The 25,846-nt window shown below is 40.8% G+C and overlaps 1 protein-coding gene across 1 annotated transcript; it reads right to left on the bottom strand.

Moving 5' to 3' along the window:
- Nucleotides 1-293: 293 nt before the first annotated feature.
- Nucleotides 294-15,480, bottom strand: TNMD (tenomodulin). The gene is made up of 7 exons (XM_032756403.2): nucleotides 15,350-15,480; nucleotides 15,054-15,185; nucleotides 6,406-6,546; nucleotides 6,079-6,180; nucleotides 2,531-2,684; nucleotides 996-1,162; nucleotides 294-671 (listed from the first exon to the last, which is right to left on the bottom strand). The coding sequence occupies exons 1-7, from the start codon at nucleotides 15,395-15,397 to the stop codon at nucleotides 462-464; spliced, it is 954 nt and encodes a 317-aa protein (XP_032612294.1). The 5' UTR covers nucleotides 15,398-15,480; the 3' UTR covers nucleotides 294-461.
- Between the last annotated feature and the right edge of the window lie 10,366 nt (nucleotides 15,481-25,846).

Here is a 25,846-nt window from a genome sequence, read left to right as displayed (position 1 = left end):
GATATTTTTAGGTTTAATGGCTGGCTTTGGAAAAAAGGGGTTCTGATTTCTATGACACGCCTTGAGGAAAAGGGATTCTAGCTTTTATGGCTAGCCTCAGGGGAAAATGGGACTGAGAGACTGGCAGGTAGGAGAAAGTCAGAGAAAAACTTTTGCTTCTGAGGCCTTCATTTTGGGGCATTGTTTTCTGAGCCTCAGCATAGTTATCTATGTTTGACAGGTCTGCTCCACTTCAGTTGCTGGGAATATTCTCAGCAAACACTTACCCAGTGTGTTCAGCAGCAATCAGGCTGTTGGTGATAATGTAGAAGTTTATTAGAACATGAAGAGAGGAATTACCTACAAGTAATTCTGGAGAGCTGGCTACCAGGGGCCAGATGCCTCATAGGCAGAAATTCATTGAATAGCATGCATTTATTATATGTTGCCAGCAGTTTAAGCATTTGAGCTCAAACCTCCTATTAGACCCTCCCCAGCATGCGGGCCACCCACCAGTTACAAGGCATGATGACACGACAGATGACTCGTCCTCCTTGGTAGCAGTATGGATATGGGTAGTAACCTAGTAAAGGTTCACAGACGCGGCGGCAGTAGCGGTTGCCTCGACGGCAGTAAATACAACAATAACCTCTCTCATCCAGCATGGGATCAAATTCTATTCCATTTTCAGTCTGAAAGAAGAAGAAGCCAGTGTTGGGGGTGGGAGAGGAAGGTTCACTAGCAAGAGCTCTCACCAAGCAGGGGAGAACTAGAAGACTGTATGGGTTGGGGGCTTGTGAGAAATTAAGCTCCTTAGCCTGATCATGGAGATATATCTACAGAGATGGAGATTGATTTTGAGTGAGCCTCCTGGAGATTCCAAGTTTCTTAAACATTTTTTTTTGTTGTTAAAGCCATGATCATTCTCCTTCCAATGATTATGATCTGAGGGGTAGTAAGTTTTGTGAGGGCTCTTTTTTCCTCCTCTATCAAGAGTTTACATAAACATAACTCACATAGTCATTTATTGGAAGTTCTTCCTCACTTGCTTGTCTGGCGTGACGGGTCTTCTCCACCTTCACTTGAGGGACCACCCACTGTTCATTTTGTTCAATCCCTTTTTTTTCGTTGGCAGGAAAGTGAAGATCTTCTCCCTCCTCCTCAAAGTCTTGTAACTCAGAAACTAAGATAATAAATGCAAAGTTGTGATGCAACTGCTTTGCAAATGTTCCTGAAAGAAGTGCTTGGGAGAATAGCAGCTGGGGATAGAGATTTTCATTGTGTTTTCTAACTGGCATCATTTAGGCATGAACCACTTTTCCAAGCTCCTTCAGCTGATATTTTAGAGTAGTTTCCAAAACAAGCCTGATCATTTCTACATACACAAACTTCTTTGCTTCTTTGGCATCAAACATTTACTGCTTTGCCTTAATAGCATACTAAATTAAAAACGGAGGACAAGGGACTTCTGTATCTCCTACAATGATGATTTTACCCATGGTAGATGCTCAATAAATATTTCTTGGTTGCCTAAATTGATTTGACATCCTCTGTCCTCCCACTTCCCTTATGTTTCTTGTCTTAAATTTTTTTTAAACTTTCTGTTTAGAAATAATCTTAGATTTATGGAAGAGCTGCAGAAATAGTACAGAGTTCACATATTCTTCACCCGGTTTCCCCTAATGTTACCTTACATAACCATGGTACAATGATCAAAAATCAGAAGTTAGAATTGGTACAATGTTATTAGCTAAACTACAGACTATTAAGATTTCAGATTTCTACTAATTTATTCAGATTTCTACTAATGTTCTTTTTCTGTTCCAGCATCCAGTCCAGGATACCACACTGCATTTAGTCACCTTTTTAATATCTCTAAAGAGTCCCCACAGATGCTTACATTGGTGAGAATAACCTCTCTTGGGTAATAGAGTAATCTATGTTGTGCCGAATGAGGGAGGCCAAATTCCATGTTAGCTAAACAGACTGAGACATCCAGGGCCTTTACCTTCTCTGTGGGCTGACTGGAAGTTGAGGGCTGGACTCTTCTACTCTGGACATTTAGCCCTCAACTATTTTTATAGTAATTCCTAAAACAGCGACAAAGAAATTTGTATTGCAGTGATTGTCCTATTTTCTAAGGAAAATGCCACCATTTGACATAGGGAATCCTTGTTGACAGCAGAGCATTGTTTTTTCCCTTCTCTATTCTTGGGTTGGACCCACAGTGGTTTGAGCAATAGTCTGGTATACCAACTGCAATGAATATAGATGTGCAAAGAAAGACAGATTAGTTTTTTGCTATCACTAGTCACATTAGGGTGGTGTTACCTTTGCTGGGATATTTAAAAGCCTGTCAACATTAATTTATCTGATTTATAACTTGGCTGTGAAAAATTCCCTCCTCACTGGCAGTCAGCATATATAGACTCATCCAAGAAGATATAAACCGATCATTTGTTTTCCTGGAAATGTAGCCTCTAAATGCTGGGAACATTAACCTGTTACTGTCTTAGAAAATAGGAGGAGGATGAGGATAAGGATGTCATACCTGATATTAGAGTGGGATTGATCCAATACATGGTCACGTTATCACAAATCTCCAGAATTTTGGAATTTTTAAGAAAATCTCGGTTTTCAATAGGCCTTTCTGCTGGGACCCAAATCACTGACTGTTCAAAGAAAGTTGTGGTAATTTCTTCATTCTGAAAGAAGAAAGTAGCTTAGGGTAGGGATTGGCAGAGAAATTAATAGAACAAGTGAGACATTATGGGATGCTGGAAAACAATATATTTTGTGTGTGAGTAACAATTTTAATCTTACGGCTGCTAGTGAACTAGCTCTGTGCCTTGCATTCAGTGGGTGCCCTTGGGGGAGTTAACAACTGATCCTTCCTCCCTCCTGGGTCTAACAGCAAGGCTGCTTACTAAAATAGGAGCCTTCTCTGTTACCATTTCACTCAAAGTCAGAAAGGCGCTTCATTATTTTCAGGGTGCCCTGAGTCTGTGTATGTTTTAACTTGAGCTTCTGGAACCCTAAGTGATTTACATTTGTTTTCTTTTTTATAAATACATTTTGTTAGCCTGCTTTATTTTAGGTTTGCATCTTGGGTGGCAAGCAGGATTTGACCTGAAGCTGAAAAAACTCCTATAATCCTTTTATGTTTTAAAGTCAAGTCTCCAGTTTATGACTTCACTGGCCTTCCTACTGTTGCATTCCTTTCATTGTAGATGCTTAGAGTTTATCTCACAGAGTGTTTTTCCTTTAAGCAGCTTTTTTTATATTGTGAAGGATGCCGCTTTCTCTTCAGTTTCTAGTATTGAGGTAATTGTGTTGTATACCTAGTTCTTACTAATTTCTCCCGGAATCATTTACAATTCTAAAGTCTTAGCACCTTTGTCCTTGAGTCTGTAACGACCTTGAGATGCATTGAAAGGAATTGTATAAAATGAGGTTGGTATGCTGACTAGCTTTGTTAGCAAAATCAGGGCTATTTATATACGTGTTCTGCATGTTTAAAATACACATGCCATGGATACAGTGTGGAGGGAAGTACAGAAGAAGGTTTTTGTCATTCAGGACCACAAATTTTTCTCATTAAAAAAAATCTGTGGTGTGAATATAAAAAACAAGATTTACTTGAAGGTACAGTATTCTTACTATCATGAAATGAGTATTTGCGTTATTTAAAATATTTGGTGAAATTAACTGAAGACTAAATTAGGGCCAAAATGAGACATTATAAGCCTTTGCCTTTATTTTTTATTTGTTCATTTATTTACTTTTTGACACTGAGTCCCGCTGTGTCACCCAGGCTGGAGTGCAGTGGCGCGAACTCGGCTTACTGAAACCTCCACCTCCCGGGTTCAAGCAATCCTCCCACCTCATCCTCTTCAGTAGCTGGGATTACAGGCACACGCCACCATGCCCGGCTAATTTTGTTTTGTTTTAGTAGAGATGGGTTTTCACCATGTCGGCCAGAGTGGTCTCGAACTCCTGACCTCCAGTGATCCCCCTCTTCAGCCTCCCAAAGGGCTGGGATTATAGGCGTGAGCCACCGTGCCCCGCCTCCTTTGCCTTAATCTTTCCAAAAAATAAATCTATTATATCACTTCAGGTTCTCATTGCTGGCTGGCCTACTCAAATGCTCACATTATTTTCTGTGTGTAATCAGCATATGTTATTGTGTATAGTAGCTTTTTAATCCTATTGATTTTCCTTTTATCTTACCTTTGCCTTCTATAGTCATTCCTAATATCCTGAACGTTGATCTATTCCTCAGATGCGTCTAACTCATGCTTACTTTAAAAAAAAAGTCTCCAAACTTTGTCACTACCATAGACCTTGGGAGCAGAGCATCATCTTTGGGAGAACGTTCTTTGTTTTCTTGGAAATTCTAGTAACAAGGGTCTGTAACTTCTCTGGCCCTGAGGAGACCAGTAGCATGAAAGAGTAAAGTGGGAGCCAATGACAGCTCTAAGACTTGGGTAAGGGAAAGAAAAATAGTCCTCCCCACCCACCGCCCCCAAATAAAGAAAAAGGTAAAGGAAAAGATAAATGGGTTGGTGAGAATCAAGATGGAGGGAGCTGGGTGGGAGAAAAGTGAAAAAGAACAGGGAGAGAGAGAAAAAAGAAAGAGGTTTTTATAGTTTATAGAAAGATCACTCTGCCATGGCTGGGCGCGGTGGCTCACGCTTGTAATCCCAGCCCTTTGAGAGGCCTAGGCGGGCGGATCATGAGGTCAGGAGATCAAGACCATCCTGGCTATGGTGAAACGCTGTCTCTACTAAAAATACAAAAACAAACAAACAAAAAAAAATTAGCCAGGCGTGGTGACGGGCGCCTGTAGTCCCAGCTACTTGGGAGACTGAAGCAGGAGAATGGCGTGAACCCGGGAGGCGGAGCAGGCAGTGAGCGGAGATCACCCCACTGAACTCCAGCCTGGGCGACAGTGTGAGACTCTGTCTCCAAAAAAAAGAAGAAGAAGAAGAAGAAGAAGAAGAGGAAGAGGAAGAGGAAGAGGAAGAGGAGGAGAAGGAGAAGGAGAAGGAGAAGGAGAAGAGAAGGAGAAGAAGAAGAAGAAGAAGAAGAAGAGAAGAAGAAAAGAAGAAGAAGAAGGAAGAGGAGAGAAGAAAGAAGAAGAAAGAAGAAGAAAAGAAAGAAGAAGAAGAAAAGAAGAAGAAGAAAGATCATTCTGCCATTGGCCCATTGCCGTAATTCCACTTTAGATTTGCCAACTAAGCACTAAATCAAACCAAACCAATGTTTGTTTTTTCTTGCTATAGTGGGGATATGCTGTCACAATAGGACCTTAACTGAGGTCCCCCTTCTCCTCCCACTAATAAAACCATACTGTAATTGTAGACAAAATATCAGGGAACAATAAAGAGCCTCAAGGGCCTTACAGATAGTTGTATTTAAGGCAATAACATCCATCTCCCATTAGGTTTTAAGGGGCCATTGAGTGATTGCACCAGCACCCTAGGTTGCCTTACTTTGGCCTAGCAGGGTGTTTTCAGAGAATTTGTATCCCATTGCAGTGTTCACCTTCTTTGCTTTTGCCTTTCCTACTGAGGTTAAATGTGAATTATTCCATTAGCAGCCCAGCATAAAATGGTAAGGTGAATGAACCACAATCTTTAAAATAGGTGAATACTGAAGTGTGACAAAAGTGGCAAGAACCCCAGGTGGCCTTGGAACTTTCTTTTTTAAAAACGCTTTATCTGAGGCAAGATTGATTTTGTTTGTCTGGCTCATCCCTCTTACTAGAAATTTTTGGTTTCAGAGAAAATCAACATAATGTTAATGGGCGCCCGGGTATAAAAGTATAGCATTGCACCTAAAATTATGCACTTGAGTTTTCTGAAAGGCCTAAGTTCAAGACCCCAATCTGCTACTCACTAGCTGTATGACCTTGAGCAAGTCACTTTTTGGCTCTGAGTTCTAGTTTCCTGATCTGAAAATGATGATAATAATAGTACCTATCTGTAAGGTTGTTGGAGAATCAAAGAAAAGTAAAGCATTTAGTACAATGTTTGGCACATAGCTAGCATCCAATAAATGATGTCTTTTGCCACCACAATTATTCTACTTACATACCTCATCTATTTCCTCTTCTGGTTCAGAAAATTCAGGAATCACTTTAATCTGAGTTTTGATAAAACATTTTTGAAGACCCACGAAGTAGATGCCAGTGTATCCCTATAAAACAGACAAAACAACAATAAAGCTTCCCAAAAGAGCCACTATTAGTAAATTCCATGATCCATTGGGGTCCCAGACTAGCAAAATTTGAATTCAGATGGAAAGCTAGAGGAGGCTAGCTTTCCATTTGAATTCAAATTTTAGATGGAGGCTATTTTTAACTTGACTCAACTGCTCTAATATTTTAAGTGGAAAGCCTTAGGGGGAAAACATCCAACTTACGTTTTTAAAGTCGTGTACTTCCAATGTTTCATCAGTGCCATTTCCGCTTCTGAATATTTCAGTTCTGGTCACAGGATCAATTTCCGTGTAAATCTTCTTCTTCTCTCCATTGCTGTAGAAAGTGTGCTCCATGTCATAGGTCTGGGAGAACAGAGGAGAACAATATCTAAGATACTCAGTGTGTCCCTAAAGTGAGGTGCTTTTTGGCGCTGGAGCTGATATGGGGATCCCTTCAGAGCTGGTATTTTGAATTCAAGCCAAGCTGCTGAGCTAATTACTAAGAATTCCAACAGTTTTCTTGGCAGCCTTGACTAAGCAGCAAATGATAGTTTGCAAACCAGCCTATAAAGTATTTTCCCCTTGTGTTAAGCTGAGGGATCACCTAAAACCTATGCTGCTTCTTTAAGCTACCACTTCCCTTTCCAAGTGCTAAGTAATAACGACCCCCCCCCCCCCCCCCCACTGCCCCGCCCCTCACCCATGAAATTCATTAGGGCTTAGAAAGAGATTTGAATACACTTAAAATGGTTAAGTGTTTTTTGTCTCCTTATCTATCCAGGGCTTTAATATTGCCACAACAGCCTTGAGTCTATTTTAGAATCTGAAGACTTTCTCCTTGCCAATATTAGAGTCCTACCCTGCTCTGTTTGCTTCCTTTTGGCCCTTAAACTCCAGGAAACATTTATTGCCTTCCCTTAGCCTTCTCTTTATACGGCAACCAACCCCACCCAGTTTATTCCTGGGTTCTGTTTCCCAAGCCATATTCAGTTGTTTTCAAGTTCTGCAGATTCTTTTGTGTATATGGAATTAAGCCAACTGAGCCAAGTGTCCTTCATTAAGTAACGTGGATCCTCCCAAGAAGAAAGACTGCTCATCAGGTCTTTCTTGAGTGGCTAAAATAAAACCCCAGATTTTCTCCTGCACTCTAAAAGAGGCAATTGTATTTCTAAAGACCAAGAGGACCAGTCCCATATGGTACTGCAGTTTAGGAGTAAGCCCATAACTTATAATTTTAGGACATATTTGTAGGTAGAAGCAAATAAGCATAAAGGAATTTGTTATCTGTCACAAACCAGGCCAGACCTGATGATGCCTTTTGGAAGTCTATCTTATCTCTGTCATTAGGAGACCTTTGTTTATCAAGTTTCTCCATATTCATTTTTCCTTATGAAAAAAATTGGAAAACTAAAAGCCTGAAAAAGCAAGTCTTCTTTAGAGCCCACATTGCTTTCTAATGATACAGTTCCCAGTGGCAGCCTTATAGAGAACTTACACCAGGTTGGGTCGTTTTTTAGTCTCTGCTGATGCCATTGACTGAATGTTAGTTTAACCTGGTCAAATATTCACCAACTCAACTAGAGAAAAACAAATTGGAACCATTTGTAGAAGCAAGTGTTACTTCAAGGGTGACAAGCCTAATGTAGCTGCTGAAGAGAAAAACAAGAGACAATGTCATTTACCTCTTGGTAGCCCTACAGTGCCTTGGACATGACTGGAACCTAAGTGTTTGTTGAATAAGTTTTCCCCACCAATGGCACATCCTTATCTTCCTAAAGAGACATTTTTGAGTATTGGCAAGGTCTTTTAAAAAAACCATTTTAAAAATGAAAGAAAAAAATACTTAGAACTCTCCAGCAACTGCAGAGTTAACTCACGAAGTCTGGCCTGGTTTGTGATAGGTAGCAAATTCCTTTAGATTTGTATTTGCTTCTAGCAATAAATATGTCCTCAGTTCCAGCTCTGCAGCCAGCTTGAGAAGAGAAACTTCTACCTATGGCAACAAATTGAGCTCTCAGTCTGTCTGACCTAAGTAGAAGAGAGAGGCATCCACTTCGGACCCAGTCTTGTCAGCTCTCCCAACGGGGGAATTTAGAAATACTATCCATTTTTGAGACAAATGTTGATGCCACTAGCCATTGGGGGCTGGGGTGGGGTGTTTATTTCATCAGTAGCACTACTGATGGATTATTGTATGGAAAAATGAGGTTAGAGACTAGGGGATGCTGGAACACTGCCTACCTGGGCGAAAGAGAAAATACAGGCTGTATTTTCAATCACTGGTAGAAGACTATGGAACCTACTGGTGACATTTAGAATTTCAGTGTGCTTCTGTGGAATGAGTTTTCCTGCACTGTTGGCAATGTACTTTACTTGGACACCTTGCTAGATGAAAACTACTGGAAACTGCCAAGCTCAGCAGATCTTGATTATTTTCAACATTCCTGCAAATAATTTTTTTGGTAGGGGAGAAGGGGTCCATTCTGATTGTGTTCATTAACCAACTTGTTGGCTTTATGTTAGTAATGATAAGTTACCAGAGTGGGAATAGAATGACTTCGTTTATGTGTGAATCCTTGGTAGGGGGTAGGAGTGGGGAGCTATATATTCACCCAGACAGAATTCCACTATCAAAGGTGTCCTTTTGGAACAGACTGTTCTTCGTCTAGGAAGATGATGCTGGTGGCCCACTTTGGACTGTTTGGAGATGGGTATGAGCAAATCCAGACACACTGTCTCGCCTGGGTCCCTGTGGAGCACATTGCTTGGGTAATGGCTATGCAAGCTTCACTGGCCCATATGAAGACTGAGCTCATGCCTTTGGCATCACAAGTACTTTGCTCTCTACTAAGCTTCCTGGCTCAGGGGTTGAAGGTCTTTCTGGAGATGAAAGAATAAATGGCTTTGTCCTCTCCAGGAGCAAGCTAAGGCAGAGACAGGATGACTGGCCTGAAGAGAGGTGTGAGTGGGCTACAAGTAGCTCATCTCAGCTGCCTCTAACTCAGCTTTATTCCAGGGAGGATACAGCAAGGACAGAATATGATGAGGAGTACACCCCTGCCCAATTGACAAACAGAGAGAGTTAATTTTTGGTGCTTCTAGCTTTCCTTTTCTGCTCTATTTTCATATTCTGTTCATTCTATACCCTCATAGCCCTTCCCCTTTCTCTTCCCATTTCTGTCCCTTTGTCTCCTGTCTAGACATCTAGGAATCTCCTGGTGCTTCAGGTACCTTATGACAAAGAAGAAATCAATCTGACCCATGATTTCACACTTAGATATTAGTGATGAATATTTGTCTTTAAAAATTTGAGTGCAATACTTCACTCAGAGGAATGAAGTACTAATGGTGGATTTTATTACTTTATTACTTTGCCATTACTTTCAATGGCAAAAACCACAATTATTTTTGCACCAATCTAATAGGCACAGTGGCACAAGGAATGGGAGATATTTGGGGGCAAGGGCATCTTTCCAGCACCACTCAAATGGGCTCTTACTCCACCCACACATAAGACTGGCCTTAACTATAAGAACCAGAACACTGGAATGGAACAAGGAAGCCAATGGAGTGGAATAGGAATCAGAAGTGAAATGAGACAGATATGTGGTTAAGTCCAGGCAGTGAGAGGCGTAAGAAAACCATACTAACAAAACATGTAGAGGACACAACCCATTTTTCTTCCCTGCCCAGGAATTCTGTCTTCAGTCCAGTTAAATCCTCCATTCAGGCAGCAAATGAGCCCTAACATCCCTCTTTCACAGTTTTCCTTGTTTTCTTGCCTCTGTGGCAGTCCCTGAGATCAGAAAAGAAAGTTTTTTAGAAAAAGTAAAGCTATCTCAGACCTCAGTGTGATGGATCTGTTTTAGGGGCAAGAAGCTTTAGCCTGTCCTGACAGGGATTTGAGGACATTTGGCTTAGGTTTGTTTTTTGAAGCCTGTGATTAATCTAGCCGCTCTTCACTCCATCTTCATCCCTTACTGTCTGTTTATGAGGTACACTCTCCAAAGGTGAAATACATGGTCAGAATAGCTGGCTAGCCGGTGTTAGGCTGGAAGGGAAGAGAATGCACTGTACCATGTTATTATTAACCTAACTTGGGGGAATTAAAGGGTCTCTGGGTATTTCTTTACCAACACAGAGCAGACAGATCATTCCTTATGCAAAGTTAGAGTTCTGCATCTTCAATCACCATTTGGCAATATGCAAAATATTGGCATAAGAAGCACAGACATTCTTTTTCAGCAAGAAAAAGCTACTTCTTTTATCTACAGACTTGAGCTGGCCAGTAAGTTTTTCTCCTACCCATCATCCCCATTCCTGATTCTTAAATGCGGCTGAAGAATAGTGGAAAGAATCTTCAGACTAGCCTCTAGTTCTAACCTTAACCCTGCCACTTACAAGCTGTATGATTTTGGGCAAATCACTGAGTGTCTCTAGGGACTCAGTTCCTATTTTAATCCTTCACCTCTTTTCATCCGTAATGTTAGATAGTTAGCAAAGTCTGCCAAGATTTGCTCAGATCAAGCTGTCAGGTTGATCACTGGACTACTCCTACTGCTACTATCTGTTGATCATCCAGGCTACTTCCTCTACAGCCCCAATTCTACTCTCAGCCACTCCAGAACAGCTGTCTTTGAAGGCCCAGGCTCTTCATCCTGGTGTCATATAAGTTGTTCAGCAAATGCTGCCTTAGGAGATTGAAGAGACTGACTAAGAAGAACATATCCATCACAGCCACAGCCTGGCTCCACATAATTGCTGGGAGCTGCCCGTAAGTAGCCCAGAATAAGAGCTGGCTCAGTGAGAGTTGTACAAGGGTGGGCTTGGGTCTCACAATGCTTTAGGAGGAAAACGAAGAGAGGTCTTTTTTTTTTTTTTTTAATGCCAACATGGCACCGTCTGGTAAAGCTCAGTCTCCCTGCCAAAAATATTCCAGCTACTCCTTCAACTTTTTCCTTGAGGGTATATTAATGTTTCTCTAGACCCACATTTCACCCACCAGACTGTGGTGTAGGAAAGCCCAGGGGACCTGGAGAGGAATGTTGTCTTCCTTGTGTGCCTAGAGAGGAGTGAAAAAAGTTAATATTGGGCTAATGCCCAATTGTGCGTGCCAAGAAATAGGCACGCACAAAAAGTTGCAATCAGACTCATCAAGACAGTGCTTCTTCTGAGCAAAGGATTTTCAACCTAGAATGATAATGGGCTCACAACACTGGAGGAGACTGTTTTAATGATCACCTGCACCTGAGGTGTGGCAGGAGGGCAGAAAAATGCCCGCTTATCCCTACCACTCCTCATTGCTCTGGTAGTATGTAGAAGTTGAAGGAACATCCTCACAAATCTATTGATAACTGTGTGGTCCTGATGGCTTTCAAACAACCCTAAAGTCACCAGGCAGCTCCTATGTAAGGCAATAAGGACCATCTTTCATTTATTAAATGTATGATTCTTCTGCCTCGCTCCACAAAGGATTGGCAGGGATGGGCTACAAGGTCTGTGCTAAGTTTCTAAACTGTTGGTTTAAGGGCTAGGATTTTTCTGATTTGTTTTCTTCATGTTGGATTAATTAGCTGAGGAGTTGGCTTCTGACTGTTTCCAGTAAAATGTGTAATACAGGGGGCTTTAAGCAAGAATGTTTCTTTGGCGATTCTGCTTCAATGATCCCAGGGCAGTCACTGCCTAGAAGGGGAGCCTCATTATGATGCTTCTCAAAATTGGTGGGACTGAATAGGTCTCTTCTGCTTGTTTAAGAAAGCTGAATTCAGAGCTGGATGGACCTGGCTTTCATTTAGCTCAGGTGGCTCCTGTATGTGGCTGTGGGTCAGGCGCCCGGGACCTGTAAGAAAATGCAGCAGCTCACCCAGAGTTAGTTGTCCTTGTTTCACTTTATTTTGATTTCTTTCTCTCTCTGGTGTGTGTGTGTGTGTGTGTGTCTGTGCGTGTGCACACCTGTGTGCACGCAGACCTGAGGTGTGTGAGGGGAGGAGGTCAAGCGTGGCTTGTTCTCAATTTGGATACAGGAATCTGGATCTTTTGTACACACCAAAGTGGGAGTGAGGAGAAGGACTTACGGGCATGGAAATGTCAACACCAGATGTGGGATGTTAAATAAATACTGTTTATTATACACAGATGTTGAAAGACAAAATAAAAAGGAGGCGTGGTGGAGGCTAGGAGAGCAGACACTAAGAGCTTGGAGGAAATCCCAGGACAGCAAACGAATCACTGCCACCAATAAGCACAGTTGCATACACAGCTCTCTCTACCAAGGGCCACAGAGTCCCAACAAGTCTCACAGACTTGTTAAGGAAAGCCCAAAGAGCCTGGATTTTAATCTGCTAACTGTTGTTTCTTGCTAGGCCATACCATTAAGGGGAGAGTCTTTAATTTGTGTAAGATGCCTGGATCCTTTTCCTATGCAACTCTTCCAAGACTAATCTGACTGCTAGTCTCTTCCCAAAATTTTTAAATCTGTTCTAAGGCAGGCTTATTGATAGTCTTAGCCATTGGAAACATAGATGGTCTCCTGAGCTCTTTGTCTGGGACTTGAAGGTAGTAGTGGACCAAGTAAAGCATCCACATTTCCAGCTGATTTCTTAGTTTTCAGTGAACCAAACCTGGTCTTGTGAAGGCCATGACTTAAATATCAAAGACAATGAATAATAACACCCCACTGGAATGGAAAACCAACAACATTTGTTCATGGTAGAGAAACTTGCCCTAGGGAACACCTGTTGTCTTTATCTGGATTACTTCATAATAGCTTTGTTCATTTCTGAGAGTCCCTTAGCTGAAAATGACATCCCAAAATGGATTACTTCACAAGAGGTTTGATTTTTGATAAATTTTATTCAGCAGCATATCCCACCTCTTCTGTGCATGCAATGACCAAGTTTTACTTTTGGTTTGAGGTATCATAGGATTGCTTCTTATAATCATTAAAAACAGAACTAGAATGAGATGTAAAGGTGATATAATAGGAAAACAGAGGAGACCATGAACCTGCTAGTGAGTTTGACACTTTGCAATAAAAAGGCAAGGTCTCCACCTAGTCGTTTACAGCTGCGCTGAGGCAAATAGCACTATAAGTTTATAAAAACACATATACTCTTTTGGAATAGCATTTGCAGTACCAACGACAACAATAAAACAAGAAAGGCCATTTGGCCCCTTATTTAGGCAAGCATCTAAGGGTGGTCAAAAGGACTAGCTATCCACCATGCCCAGTTAAGTACATTATGGCTGTGGAGAACAAAAGGATTTATGGCCCTTTAACTCATGTATAATTTTCAAGAAGATCCAAGGTTCAACTTGTGGGGTGACATATCATCTTGGGAATTAGCTTAAGTGGTACCAGAATTGTATTGGAATGCATTTTGGCTCTCTTATTAATTTGCTGTTTCCTTCCTGATCTCGATTGCTTTACCCACCCTGCCAGCCTGAACACAGGTGGCTTCTCTAGGAGGACATTTGAATGGTAAGTAGTTCAGAAGCAAGGAGCAGTAAGGGGAGGAGGAGTAGGGGATAGGGCTAACTATAGGCATTGGGTGATGCCTGAAATCTTTTCTGGAACAAGGTATAAATAAAAAGGCAAACAAAGTAGGCTGGCTTGCTCTCCCTCCTACTTAAACCTGATAAGATATCCTTTGGGACTAAATGAAAGTGGGTATGACAGCAGAGGTGGAGAACCCAAGGGTGGTTATGCCTTATACCTCTGTTTTCTTTCAGACACTTAGCCAGCTTATTTTCTGCTTTCCCCTCTCTTCCTCTCTCTCCCCACTGACCCATATTATTTTTCTCTCTGCTCCTATTGCTCCTTTGGCTCCTAACGGTCCATGCCAACCCATTTTCTTGTATCATCCTCTTTCCTGGATTTGTGCTTTTTTCTCCCTACATCTGTTACCAAATAGAAACGAGCATCTTATGACAACAAATTAACAACAGTAATAACAATAACTTCAGCAGCAATCCACACACCAACAGAAAAACATGGCAAAGCCAGAAAACTATCTTCACAACTTGTAGTTTGTATATTTGTTGATTATCTTTCAAATGGAAATTGTGAGCATGAAGGGACTATGGTTTTATTTGGGACTATGGTTTTATTTATTTATTTTATATCTAAACTTTCCCATTGCATATGAGCCCAGGAGTAACAATAACACTAAGGTACAGAAATATAAACTACAGTGGCTAGCCAAGCTTCACCAAATGACCCCAGTATCAGAAGCTTTCTGAGTTATCTGTGATTAATGACTTGGTGTCGCATGCTTCTACCTTGTGGCATTACTATCTCAGTGGGACAGTGATGATTGCAGCTGGCAAGGAGCTGAAAAGCTCTAGTTTTTTTTTTAAGTCATAAATAAATGTGAAGTCAGGTATGAGAATTGCTCCTCCTGAAAAGCAGCTTGCTGCCTGTTCTCACTGCAGATGCATTAAGTCAGAAACATAATCCCTGAAAATCCTTTGCTGCCACTTTGGGTGGTTTCTCCTTATGTGGTGGTCTAATTACTTTTCCATCAGTTTCTGCCCAGATAATTGAAAGAAAGATTGAAAGTATTTTTTCTTAAAGTAAAAACTTTGCTCCTAGGAGGAGTCTTAACTCCTTAAATATAAGCATTATAAAGAATGGGTAATTCTACACCCTATCATTACTAACCAAAATACAGAAGATAAATTTTTTTCCCTTACCAAAATAATTAGGCAAATGAAGGAGAGAAAAATCTTGATTCAGTTTTTCATACCACCAGAAAATAAACACAAAAGAGACTTAATGATTTTCATTTTCAGAATAATTTATATGCCTACTAATTAAATTCAATCAAACTCAGAACAGAAGCATCAGATTATGATGTGTATTTACTTACTTTTTTGGGTACCTCCGGCCAGAAGTGCTTGCTCCCCCAAAACAGGACAATTAGAGTTAGGGCCAGGATACCAAACACCAGTCCACAAATCTTAAGTGATTTACATATTTTCTTGGATTTAAAAGCTTCTGCCTAACCAAAGAACAGAGAGAATAAAACAATACACAATAAACCTCAATAAGCAAGCCAGAATTCAAAGTCACCTTTGATTCCACTTTCTAATGTTCACTTTGCAATATGATAAATCTGTGAAACCATGCTTCTGCTCAAAAGGGAAAAAATATGAATCAACTTACATTTAGAATGTGACAGTCTTCACAATTCTCTGGAGGATTCTTTGCCATGGTCTCTCAGCACACAGTACTCTTTCCCTGCTTTGAGAGGACTGAGAGACCACTGCTGAGGTGGAGTTGCAAGTGAGTCGGCTAACAGATGCCAGAGGAGAAGCTGAATTTATATGGCTCAAATATGTCATACCAGAGCCTGAGGGAGCCCAGGGGACTCCTGTGCCGCGATTTGTTACATAGATATACCCATATATGTATATAACTTCTGTGCACAGAATTCCATCCAGAATGGCAAAGACAGAAGGTTATAATGAAAACTATTGTCCTGGGGGTTGGGTTGGAAGGGGACCAAGCCTAGGACACATTGAAATGATTTTTCACTATGAACTTAAAATATCAGTGGCAATACATGCTGCACACTCCAGAAATAAGCAAACAAAACAAAGAAGGGAATGAAGCCCTAATTTCGATTCCATTTTGTTCAACAAATATTTATTGCAGGGATATTAAATGTCAGGCACTGTGCTTGGTGTTTGAGGTTCAGAAATGAATAAGATATTGCCTCCTTCACTAAGTTAAAGCTCTTTAAATGGTGCTATCAATATGTACTTAACTAATTATAATGAAAACAGGATAAAATAAAGACTAATTGTAAGCTCTCTCTCTTCATCTTCTCTCTCTGATTTTTCTCCTTTCTTGGGTCCTCTTCCTCAGTCTGCTTTTTAATGCTCACATGCCTTATGGTTCTCTTCTTGATGATCATCTCACTTTACACAGACTTCTTAGATGATATCATTCATTCCTACGGTTGAAAATATCACCTACATATCAATGATTTCCACATCTGTACCTGTAACCCAGTTCTATCTTTTAATTTCAAGGCCATTTGAACATCTCCACCTGGATATACCTCAGGAATCTCAAACTCAACATGTTCTATATCAAAGTTTTCTTTCAACACCTTCTCCTAACCTACTTTTCCCCTCATATTCCCAATCTTAGTTGGTGGCTATATTAGTTTGCTAGGGCTGCCATAACAAAATACCACAGACTGAGTAGCTTAAATGGCAGAAATTTATATTCTTACTGCTCTGGAGGCTAGAAGTCCAAGATCAAGGGGTTATCAGGGTTGGCTTCTTCTGAGGCCTCTCTCCTTGGCTTGTAGATGACCATCTCCATATTCACATGACATTCTCCCTCTATATATGCCTGTATCCTAATCTCCTTTTATTATAAGAACATCAGTTATATTGGATAAGGGCCCATCCATATGACTTCATTTAGCCTTAATTACCTCTTTAAAAACCGTATCACCAAATACAGTCAAATATAGAAATACTGAGGGTTAGAGCATCAACATATGAATTTTGAGGGGACATAACTCAGCTTATAATAGTGGAATTGTCACGCACCCAGTCTTTCAAACCAAAATCTGAGGTTTGTCTTTCAAACCAAAAATCTGAGGTTTTGTCTCTTTTTCACATTTCCTTTATCCAATCAATCGCTAGATCCTATCTGTTCCAATCAATCACTAAATCCTATCTATTCTAAATTTTTATATATTTGAAAGCTGTTCTTTCCTCCTGTGCTCACTGCTAACACCCCAGTTTAGTTTGTCATCCTTTCTGACAAATCTCACATCCATATCTTTTACCCAGGCTGTTCTCTTGGAGCTCCACACCCATATGTCCATCTAACCTGCTAGACATCTCCAATACCCAACAGACACCTCAAATTCCATAAGTCCCGAACTGAATTAGTTATCTCTCCTTTCAAACATGCTCTTTTTTTTGGTATTACCTCTCTCACTAAATGACGCAATAATCAGTCTCTAGAATAGAAACTTCCAGATGATCCTTGATTTCTTCCTGTCTTGTTCATCTCCATGGCTAATCAATTATTAAGTCCAGTTAATTCTGCCTCTGAATTAGCTCTGCAATCCTATTCTCTCCATTGTCAATCACCACTGTTTAAGTTGAGGTTCTCAGTTACTTTTACTATTGCAATAGAATTCTGTTTTCCTTGTCTCGCATACATTGTCTTCAAGGTGATCTAAGACTCAAATTTTAGGATAATCTCTCCCTTGCTTAAAATCCTTTAGTATCTATTCATTGTCCATAAAATCCAAGCCACTTATTGTGACATAGTAGGCATTTAATGATCTGGACTTTGTCCAACTCTCTAGCCTTGATTTTGGACAATTTTTTTCTACAGTGATGGAGCCAACTGGGAGGTCGCAGCTGGGCAGGAAAATGGGGCATGTACATATGACTACCTCCACATCCTAATGTCTCAAGGAAAATAATTTTCTAATTGTTGGAGACATGATTGTGCATTAAACTGATTACATAAATTATGAAATATATCACGATTCTATATGTTCTACAATTCTTTGGTCAAGCTTAAAGAGCGAAAAAAGAAAAGCCACAAGAGCAGTCTCATGGAGAAACTTAAGTTTATTGGGTCAGATGGTTCCCCTCAGTGATGTTATTCACACTATGCCTCTGATGCCTGCCTCACACTGTACACCCTATTAATGAACATGCCCTACTTCTTCACACTGTAGGACATTTGCCCATGCTATACTCATTGCCTGGAGTTTTCTGCCTTCCCTTGTTTACCTGGAAAATTCCCATTTGGCTTTCGAAATGCTGCCTAGATGTTATCATCCCCTGAAAGCCTTCCCTGGTCTCATCTCTTCCACTTCGTTAAGTTAATTACCCTTTCCCTTGCTCTACTTTTGTATCTTTCTCATACTTCAACCATTATACTTTGTATGCTGTATTATAATTCTTTTTTATGTGTTCCTCTCCTGAATAGACTTTGAGATCTTTTAAAACGTGCCTTTCTTGTTAAAAGGATTGAATTAAACCAAGAGTCAAAGCAATATTCCATGGAAACATAGAGGGAAGAGTGATTAATTCTGATTCAGAAAAGCAGAAAAAATGGCACAAAGGACATGGCATTTCAATAGACTGTTCATTGATTAGCACGTATTTATTCAATGTCCCCTATGTGGCAGGCATTGTTATAGGAGCTAGATATATATTCAGTAGTAGACAAACACGGTTCCTCCTTTATAGAGCTCAGAGTCTGGTTGGGTGGACAGACATTAAACTAAAAGGAAAAAAATCCTGTAAATAAAAGTACATAAATGACGATATATGCTAAGAAGGAAAAGTGCAGGTGCTATAAAGCACCTAATTTGGATTGGGCGGGATGGGTGAGGGAAATCTACGCTGAGGAGTTGTCACTTAAGCTAAGACCTGAATAATGAGTAGAAGTTAGCTGGTAATGAGTGGGGAAAAGATTATTCCAGGCCAAAGGAGCAGCACATGGAAATATCCTGAAGCAAAAAAGGGGTTGAATTATTTAGAGAATAAAAGGAAAGTCGGTGTAGCTGTGATGTAGTGAATGAGGAGGAGAGTTACTTGAGATAAGGCTGAAGAGGTAGGCAGGAGGCATATTCAGAGTTGTATCTACTAGGACTGTTTTTGGCTGTATGTAATAGAAACCAAGTTATGGCAGTTTAACCAAATAAAGGGTTTATTTTTCTCACATAATGGGAGTCGCAAAGTCAGCAGTCCAGGGCTAGTTCAAGTACAAGGACCCAAGCTTCCATATTTCTGTTCTGTGATCTTTTGAGCATGGCCTCCATCATGATGCTTCCAAGACGGCTGCTCCACCTCTAGGCAGGATAAAGGGGAGATAGCAAAGGGCAAAAGAACATGTGGCAGCTAAATTTGTCCCTTTCCATTAAGAAAGTAATAGTGTTCCTGGAAGCCCTGTCCTGTAGATTTTTGCTTATCTTATTGGCCAGAACTGGGTTGGATGACCAGTCCTACTTATAGTGGGGTCTGGGGAGGTTTTATTTTCAACTGAGCTTGTTACTGCTCTTAATGATATCTTTTTTTATATATATAGAAGGGGGAAACATATTGAGTAGGCAACTTATAATTTATGCCACAAAGGTCATGTTGTGACCTTTGGTAAATGTTTGAAGTTTATTTATTTATTTAAAATTAGAAATGGGGTCTTGCGATTTTGCCCAGGCCGGACTTGGCCTAGACTCAAGTGATCCTCCTACTTCAGACTATCAAGTTGCTGGCATTACAGGCATGTGCCCCTGTACTCAACTGAAGTTATTCTACGAACAATGGGAATTAATTGAAAAGTTCTAAGTAGAATTCCTTTTATGTTTATTAAAATCTCTCTGGCTGCTGTGAGAAGAATGAATTGTAAGGGGGCAAGAGTTTTAAAAGGTTGACCAGTTAGGAGGTAACTGAAAGAGATTATAGTGGCTTGGACTAGGAAGTGGTAGCAGAGATGGAAATAAGTAAACAGATTTGGGACATATTTTAGGTAAAGCATATACTTGGTGATAGATTGAATATATAGAGAATGAGAGAAAGGGAAGAACAAAAAATAACATAGATTCTGGTTTGTGCTTTTGGGTGGAGAGTGGCACCATTCACTGGGATTAGGAAGCACTGAGGAGGACCAGTCTGGGGTAAGTGATGAGCATAGTTTTGGACATGTTAAACTTGAATAGTCTATGAAGTATCCAACAGGAGTTGTCTAGTTGGCAGCTGGGCAAATGTGTCTGGAGCTTGGAAAACAGGTGCTTGAATGGAAATATAGATATGGGAGCCATTTGCCTTTGGATGGCATTCAAACCTATGGGAGTCTATGATATGGTCTAGGAAGAGAGTTCAGGACAGAAGGAGAAAAGAGCTCAAGACTGAGCCCCAGGGAATCTTCACAGTTATTTATTTTGAGACGTGCTTTCAGAATGGCTTTCATTTTATAAAAAAGATGCACACTCATTATAAAAATAATGGAGAAATATAAAAATACAAAAAGAGAAAAAAATCCCTCCAAATCTGCACCAACCAAGAATAGCCATTATTGTGCCTCAATTTTCTTATCTGAAAAACAGGAGGATACAAACAGTACCTATAGGTTGTTATGATAACTTAATGAGGTAATCCATTTAAAGTGCTTATTTTGCCTGACATGGAGTCTTATGCCTGTAATCCCAACACTTTGGAAGGCTGAGGTGGGAGGATTGCTTGAACCTAGGAGTTCGAGACCAGCCTGCGTAACACAGGGGGACCTCTGTCTCTACAAATTTTTAAAATTAAGCGGGCATGGTGGCATGTGCCTGTGGTTCCAGCTACTTGGGAGGCTGAGTTGGGAGAATCACTTGAGCCCAGGAGGCTGAAGCTTCAGTGGGCCGTGATCACGCCAGTGGTCTCTAACCTGGGTGACAAAGTGAGACTCTGTCTCAAAATAAATAAATAAATAAATAAATAAATAAATAAATAAATAAATAAAGTGCTTACTTTGATAGTGAACACCTAATAACCAGTAGCTGTTTTAGGATTAATGAGCATTATTCTGGAAATCACTTTTATTATGTAGGATTAACAAATGGATAGGCAAATTTTAACACATTATTTATGTTTTAAGAATCACCGAATTGAACAAAGAAAATTAAATCAAAGTATGAGTCAAGGAATTGGTAAACTTCTTCCCCCTCAAGGAATAGTAGTTTCTGAAAGACTATTTTAAAGTTAAGATCAAAGATTTAAAAAATATAAAGAGGTTGAAATCTTCATATTTTTGTCTCCGGGTCTCAATTTTTGATAGTGTTGACTGATTTTCTATGTAGTTGTTTATGGACATGTGCTCTGGAGATAGCCTGCCTGAGTTCAAGTCAGTTCTGCCACTTACTAGCTATGTGAAGGTGGGGAAATTATTTAATCTCTACATGCCTCAATTTGCTTTCTGGAAGGGAATTAAAATGTACCTACTTAAGAAAAAAAGTACCTACTGCGTTGGATTGTGAGGAACGAATGAGTTAACACTTGTAAAATACTTGGCACAATGCATGGCACATAGTAAACTGTCATAATAAATATGAGGAAATGTAACCCCTGCACTTCCCCTCTTATCTCCTGATTTCTGTTAGCTATATTATTATTTGTGCCTTCTCACAGTTTATAACATTTACATTCTGTTCTCCACTTAAAATTCTCTAAGTTGTTTGCTCTTGTGCCTAAATTAATTCAATACTTACCACTAGTCCTTCTCTCAAAGCTTCTTTATTCCTGAGTTCTTTTTTTGGTACATATTTGATTGTCTAGATTTTATCATCTGCTAGTATTTTTAAAAAGAAGCACTCACATATGTTGTATTTCTTGACCTTTTGCATGCTTGAAGATATCTGTCTGTTGAAGGGCAAAATGACAGGATATAAAATTGTTGGGTCACACTTTTGTTCCCTCAGGACTTGGTTGATATTGCTTCACTGTCTTTTGGCATCATGGGCTACACTGGTCCTTTAACCATGCCTTTCCCATTCATCCTTTGGCTGGCTGTATTGTATTGTAGAAATTCTAGCATTAGAAGTCAGGTGACAGAGAAAGAGGAGCTGGCCAGCTGGCCAGGAAAATGGAGTTCATTTGACAAAGAAGGCAGTGGTGAACTGTTGTCAAAAGCTTCTGCATGGTCAAAATCCTGTGAAAAGTAGGAATTGGGTGGAGGAAAACGTGAAAGAGCATTCTAGGCTGCAAGAATAACAGGAGCAAACTCATACAGGTGTATAAGTATGTATTTGGGGTAGCACAGTGAGTAGTCTAGTGTGAGTGGAATATTGATCGCATGAGATAGATGAAGATATGTCAGACTGTGTTACTCAGATTACTTTCTTTTTCTCCAGGTTGCCTTGTTTCTTCCTTCTGCCTCTCCATCTAGCTTTTCATTTGGGTCTAATAAAATCTCTGAATTATCTTTCTTTTCTCCCTTCTTTACTGTCTTCTTTATTTCTCCATTTTTTCCCCTTTGGAATAAAAGGAATAGGATTTTCAGTAATGTTCTGTCTATAAATCAGTTAATAAATTCAATACATATTGAATATTGACTGGGAATATTGCAGTGCATAAGACAGTGTAGTGGGGAAGACATGTGAACCAACAATCACAACCTAATGTGAGGTAAGTGCTATCTTAGGGCAATACAGAGTGCTAGGGGACACAGAGGAGGGCACCTAACTCAGTTGCAAGGTTATAGGGAGAAGAAGGGTACTCAGGGAAGGCTTCTGAAAGAAAGTAATAAAGAAACCAAGACTTACAAGATGAGTAGCCAGGTGAAGGTGTCAGAGAGACAGTGTTCCAGTTAGAAAGAAAATCATGAACAAAACCTTGAAATGTGAAAGAGAATGAAATGTTTGAGCAACTGAAAGAATTTTAGTTTGGTAGGATTATTTAAATTTTTTCCATTACTAAAGAAGTATACCTTCACTGATAAATAATCTGTCAAAAGTAGAAAGTAAAAAAAATCAGCATTGTTCCCCACCCCTCCAAGTTTCCAATATTAACCACTATTAACAGTTTAATGAGTATTATTTAATATTCTTTACTATTCTTATGAAAATACACATATGTGTGTGTGTGTGTGTGTGTGTGTGTGTGTAGTTTTCTTTACTAACTGGTTTTTATAAATATATTATTTTACAAAAACATTCTACTATGGTCTGAATGTTTATTTCCTCCCCAAATTCACATGTTGAAGTTCTAACTCCCAAAGTGATGGCATTAGGAGGTGGCACCTTGGGAGGTGATTAGGTCATAAGTGTGGTGCCCTCATGAATAGGATCAGTACCCTTATTAAACAAAAAAAAGATCTTAGAGAGACCCCATGACTCCCTTCCACCATGTAGGGACACAATGAGAAGCCATCGTCTATAAATCAGGAATTGAGTCCTCACCAGAAACCGAATCTGCTAGTTTCTTGCTCTAGGTCCTAGCCTCCAATAGGGTGATGTGAGAAAACGTTTTAAATGGTCAATTTTCAAGGCACAATACATCTAAGTACTGGCAGCCAGCCTGTGAATGTGACAAACTGTATGGCTCATGCACCTAGAAGGTCATGATAAGTGAACAGAATGTAGAGGAGGGGTCAGCCCATAAAAGGGAAGAAAGTTTTGTTATTGGGAAATTGAAACTTAAGCAGGGAAGGGGACCAGGGTATAACGTTATAAGGGGGATAATGAAACTTGGACAATGTCCAGGAAGATTGTAACCCCACAGTACTCGACCAGTGAAGAACTAGGGGAAGGACTTGCATGCTAGGAGATGAATTACCTGCTGTAACTGCCCTGAGTGTGCCTGCCTACCAGACACCCGATCCTGCAAGACTGCCATTAAAAGTCTCACTTCCACTGTTCTTCGTATCTCTGAGTCCATTCTTTGGGCTTGCATGGGTGAACGTGTGTTTCTCACAAACCTGGGGGCCTGTCTGGGATCTCTGTGCCTGTGTGGAGTGGGACCCCAGCCAACAGGGGAGACACGTCCCACCTGATTTAGGTGGCCTGCTCTGTCCAGGCATCCTGGCTCCCCACAAAGGCCATAGACAAACCTGAGACTGTTATTCAGGAGGCAGCACAGGCGACACAGGGAATAAAGCAGGCACCGTGGCAACCAGGCAACCTCATGCACGAGTCAAGGTAGGAAAATTGGACTGTAAGTACTCCCTTGGTGGTTGGGCATTTTCGGAGGTTGAGTGTGTGTGACTGAGACGTATCCTGGATACAAAGCGAGTGTGGAGTCCCAATCCGTCATCCTGTTCTCCTGTGAGGGAGATGGTTGGAGATGGACAAAGCGATTCTCTGGGTGTGCAAGAAACCTCCAGTGTGGGGGCTGAGTACACAGAGAAAAGCTCAGATACAGAGACTGACCAAAAATGGGAAACAGAAATTCTAGACCTAGGGGACAAAGAAAAGAGGGAGCCAAAGAGATTCCCTCTGACATTTCCCCAGATAGTCCTTTGGGAGAATGCTGCAGATTTGGAGGGATGACCCTCAAACCAGGGACAAGGAAAAGCAAAAGATAATAATGTATTGCTGTTTTATCTGGCCCAAAGACCCCATTCATAAGCCTTCCGTCTTTTGGCCTAAGTTTGGCTCAGATGAGGATTGAGTGTGCCAAGCTTTAATTCTCTATGTAAATGACAAAACCCCATAATCACAAGAAAAGATAGGTTACACTCTCTGCTGGATCAAGGAATTAGCCCCCATGTTTCCCCTCAAAGAAGAAAAAGAGCCTAGTAAAAAGCCCTTGCCCTGCCGTCTCCACTAAAAATACAAAAAATTAGCCAGGTGTGGTGGTGGGTGTCTGTAGTCCCAGCTACTTGGGAGGCTGAGGCAGGAGAATGGCGTGAACCTGGGAGGCGGAGCTTGCACTGAGCCGAGATTGTGCCACTGCACTCCAGCCTGGGCAACAGTGCGAGACTCCGTCTCAAAAAAAAGTCCTTGCCCAGTGAAAAGCCCTGGGACCCCCTATTATGCTTGGCCCCTCCACGTGTCTCACAAAATAGGGGACAGAAAGATCAATGGGCAGCAGGAGGGTTAAAGGAAGAAAAACCTGCAGACCATGGAGGAGCCGTACCAACTGCTCCTTTAAATCCTTATCCAAATGAAAAAAAAAAAAAAAAGAATTAGAACAGTGTAAGAGGGATATTGAGAACTTCCCTATCCCTTCCACACAGTGGGCATCTAGCATGTTCCTTCTTAGGGAAGTTCCCATGGGACACGGACCAGATGGACCGATTCCTAGGTTCTTTCTTCCTTTTTTTTTTTAGACTGAGTCTTGCTCCGTCGCCCAGGCTAGAGTGCAGTGGTGTAATCTCAGCTCACCGCAACCTTCGCCTCCTGGGTTCAAGCGATTCTACTGCCTCAGCCTCCTGAGTAGCTGGGACTACAGGTGCCTGCTACCATGCCCGGCTAATATTTTTGTTTTGTATTTTTAGTAAAGGTGGGGTTTCACCATGTTGGCCAGGCTGGTCTTGAACTCCTGACCTCAAATGATCCACTCACCTCGGCCTCCCAAAGTGCTGGGATTATAGGCATGAACCACTGTGCCTGGCCTGGGACCCAGCTTTTATACCTGGGCTGAATTGATGTCTATCATAAATATCCTGTTCACAGGAGAAGAAAGGGGAATGATTAGGAGAGTGGCCATGACCATCTGGGAGAGGCAACACCCTCCCAGGCAAGAAGTCTTGCCAGCCGAACAAAAATTTCCAAATGTTGATCCCAAATGGGATAATAATGATCCCAGGGACCAGGCCCAAATGCAAGACTTCGAGGAACTAATAATTAAAGGAATCAAAGAGTCCGCTTCTAGGATACAAAATGTCTCAAAGGCACTCAAGATTCAACAAGAAAAAGAGGAAACTCCCTCTGCATTCCTGCAGAGGCTCAGAGATCAGATGAACAAATACTCCAGATTAGATTCAGAGGACCCAGTAGGGCAAGGCCTTTTGAAAGTTAACTTTGTAAAAAGAGCTGGCCTAACATTACCAAAAAAACTACAAAAGATTAAAGGATGGAATAAGAAACCGATTGAAGAATTACTGAGGGAAGCTCAGGTCTTTGTAAGGAGAGAGGAAGAGAAACAGAAACAAAAAACGAAAATCATGGTTTCCACTGTGGAAGATGTAGTC

The sequence above is a fragment of the Hylobates moloch genome, unplaced genomic scaffold (assembly GCF_009828535.3).
Source record: "Hylobates moloch isolate HMO894 unplaced genomic scaffold, HMol_V3 SCAFFOLD_7, whole genome shotgun sequence".
Lineage (NCBI taxonomy): Eukaryota > Metazoa > Chordata > Mammalia > Primates > Hylobatidae > Hylobates > Hylobates moloch.
The sequence above is the reverse complement of the archived record's forward strand: the minus strand, read 5'-3'. Positions and strand labels throughout refer to the sequence as shown.

Excerpts from the sequence above, each read along its gene's own strand:
- TNMD (XM_032756403.2), bottom strand. The coding sequence starts at position 15,397 with ATGGCAAAGAATCCTCCAGAGAATTGTGAAGACTGTCACATTCTAAAT. Across the intron at positions 1,163-2,530 it reads CAATCCCACTCTAATATCAG|TTTCTGAGTTACAAGACTTT; the intron begins GTATGACATCCT and ends TTATTATCTTAG. Across the intron at positions 672-995 it reads AACTTCCAATAAATGACTAT|ACTGAAAATGGAATAGAATT; the intron begins GTGAGTTATGTT and ends TTCTTCTTTCAG.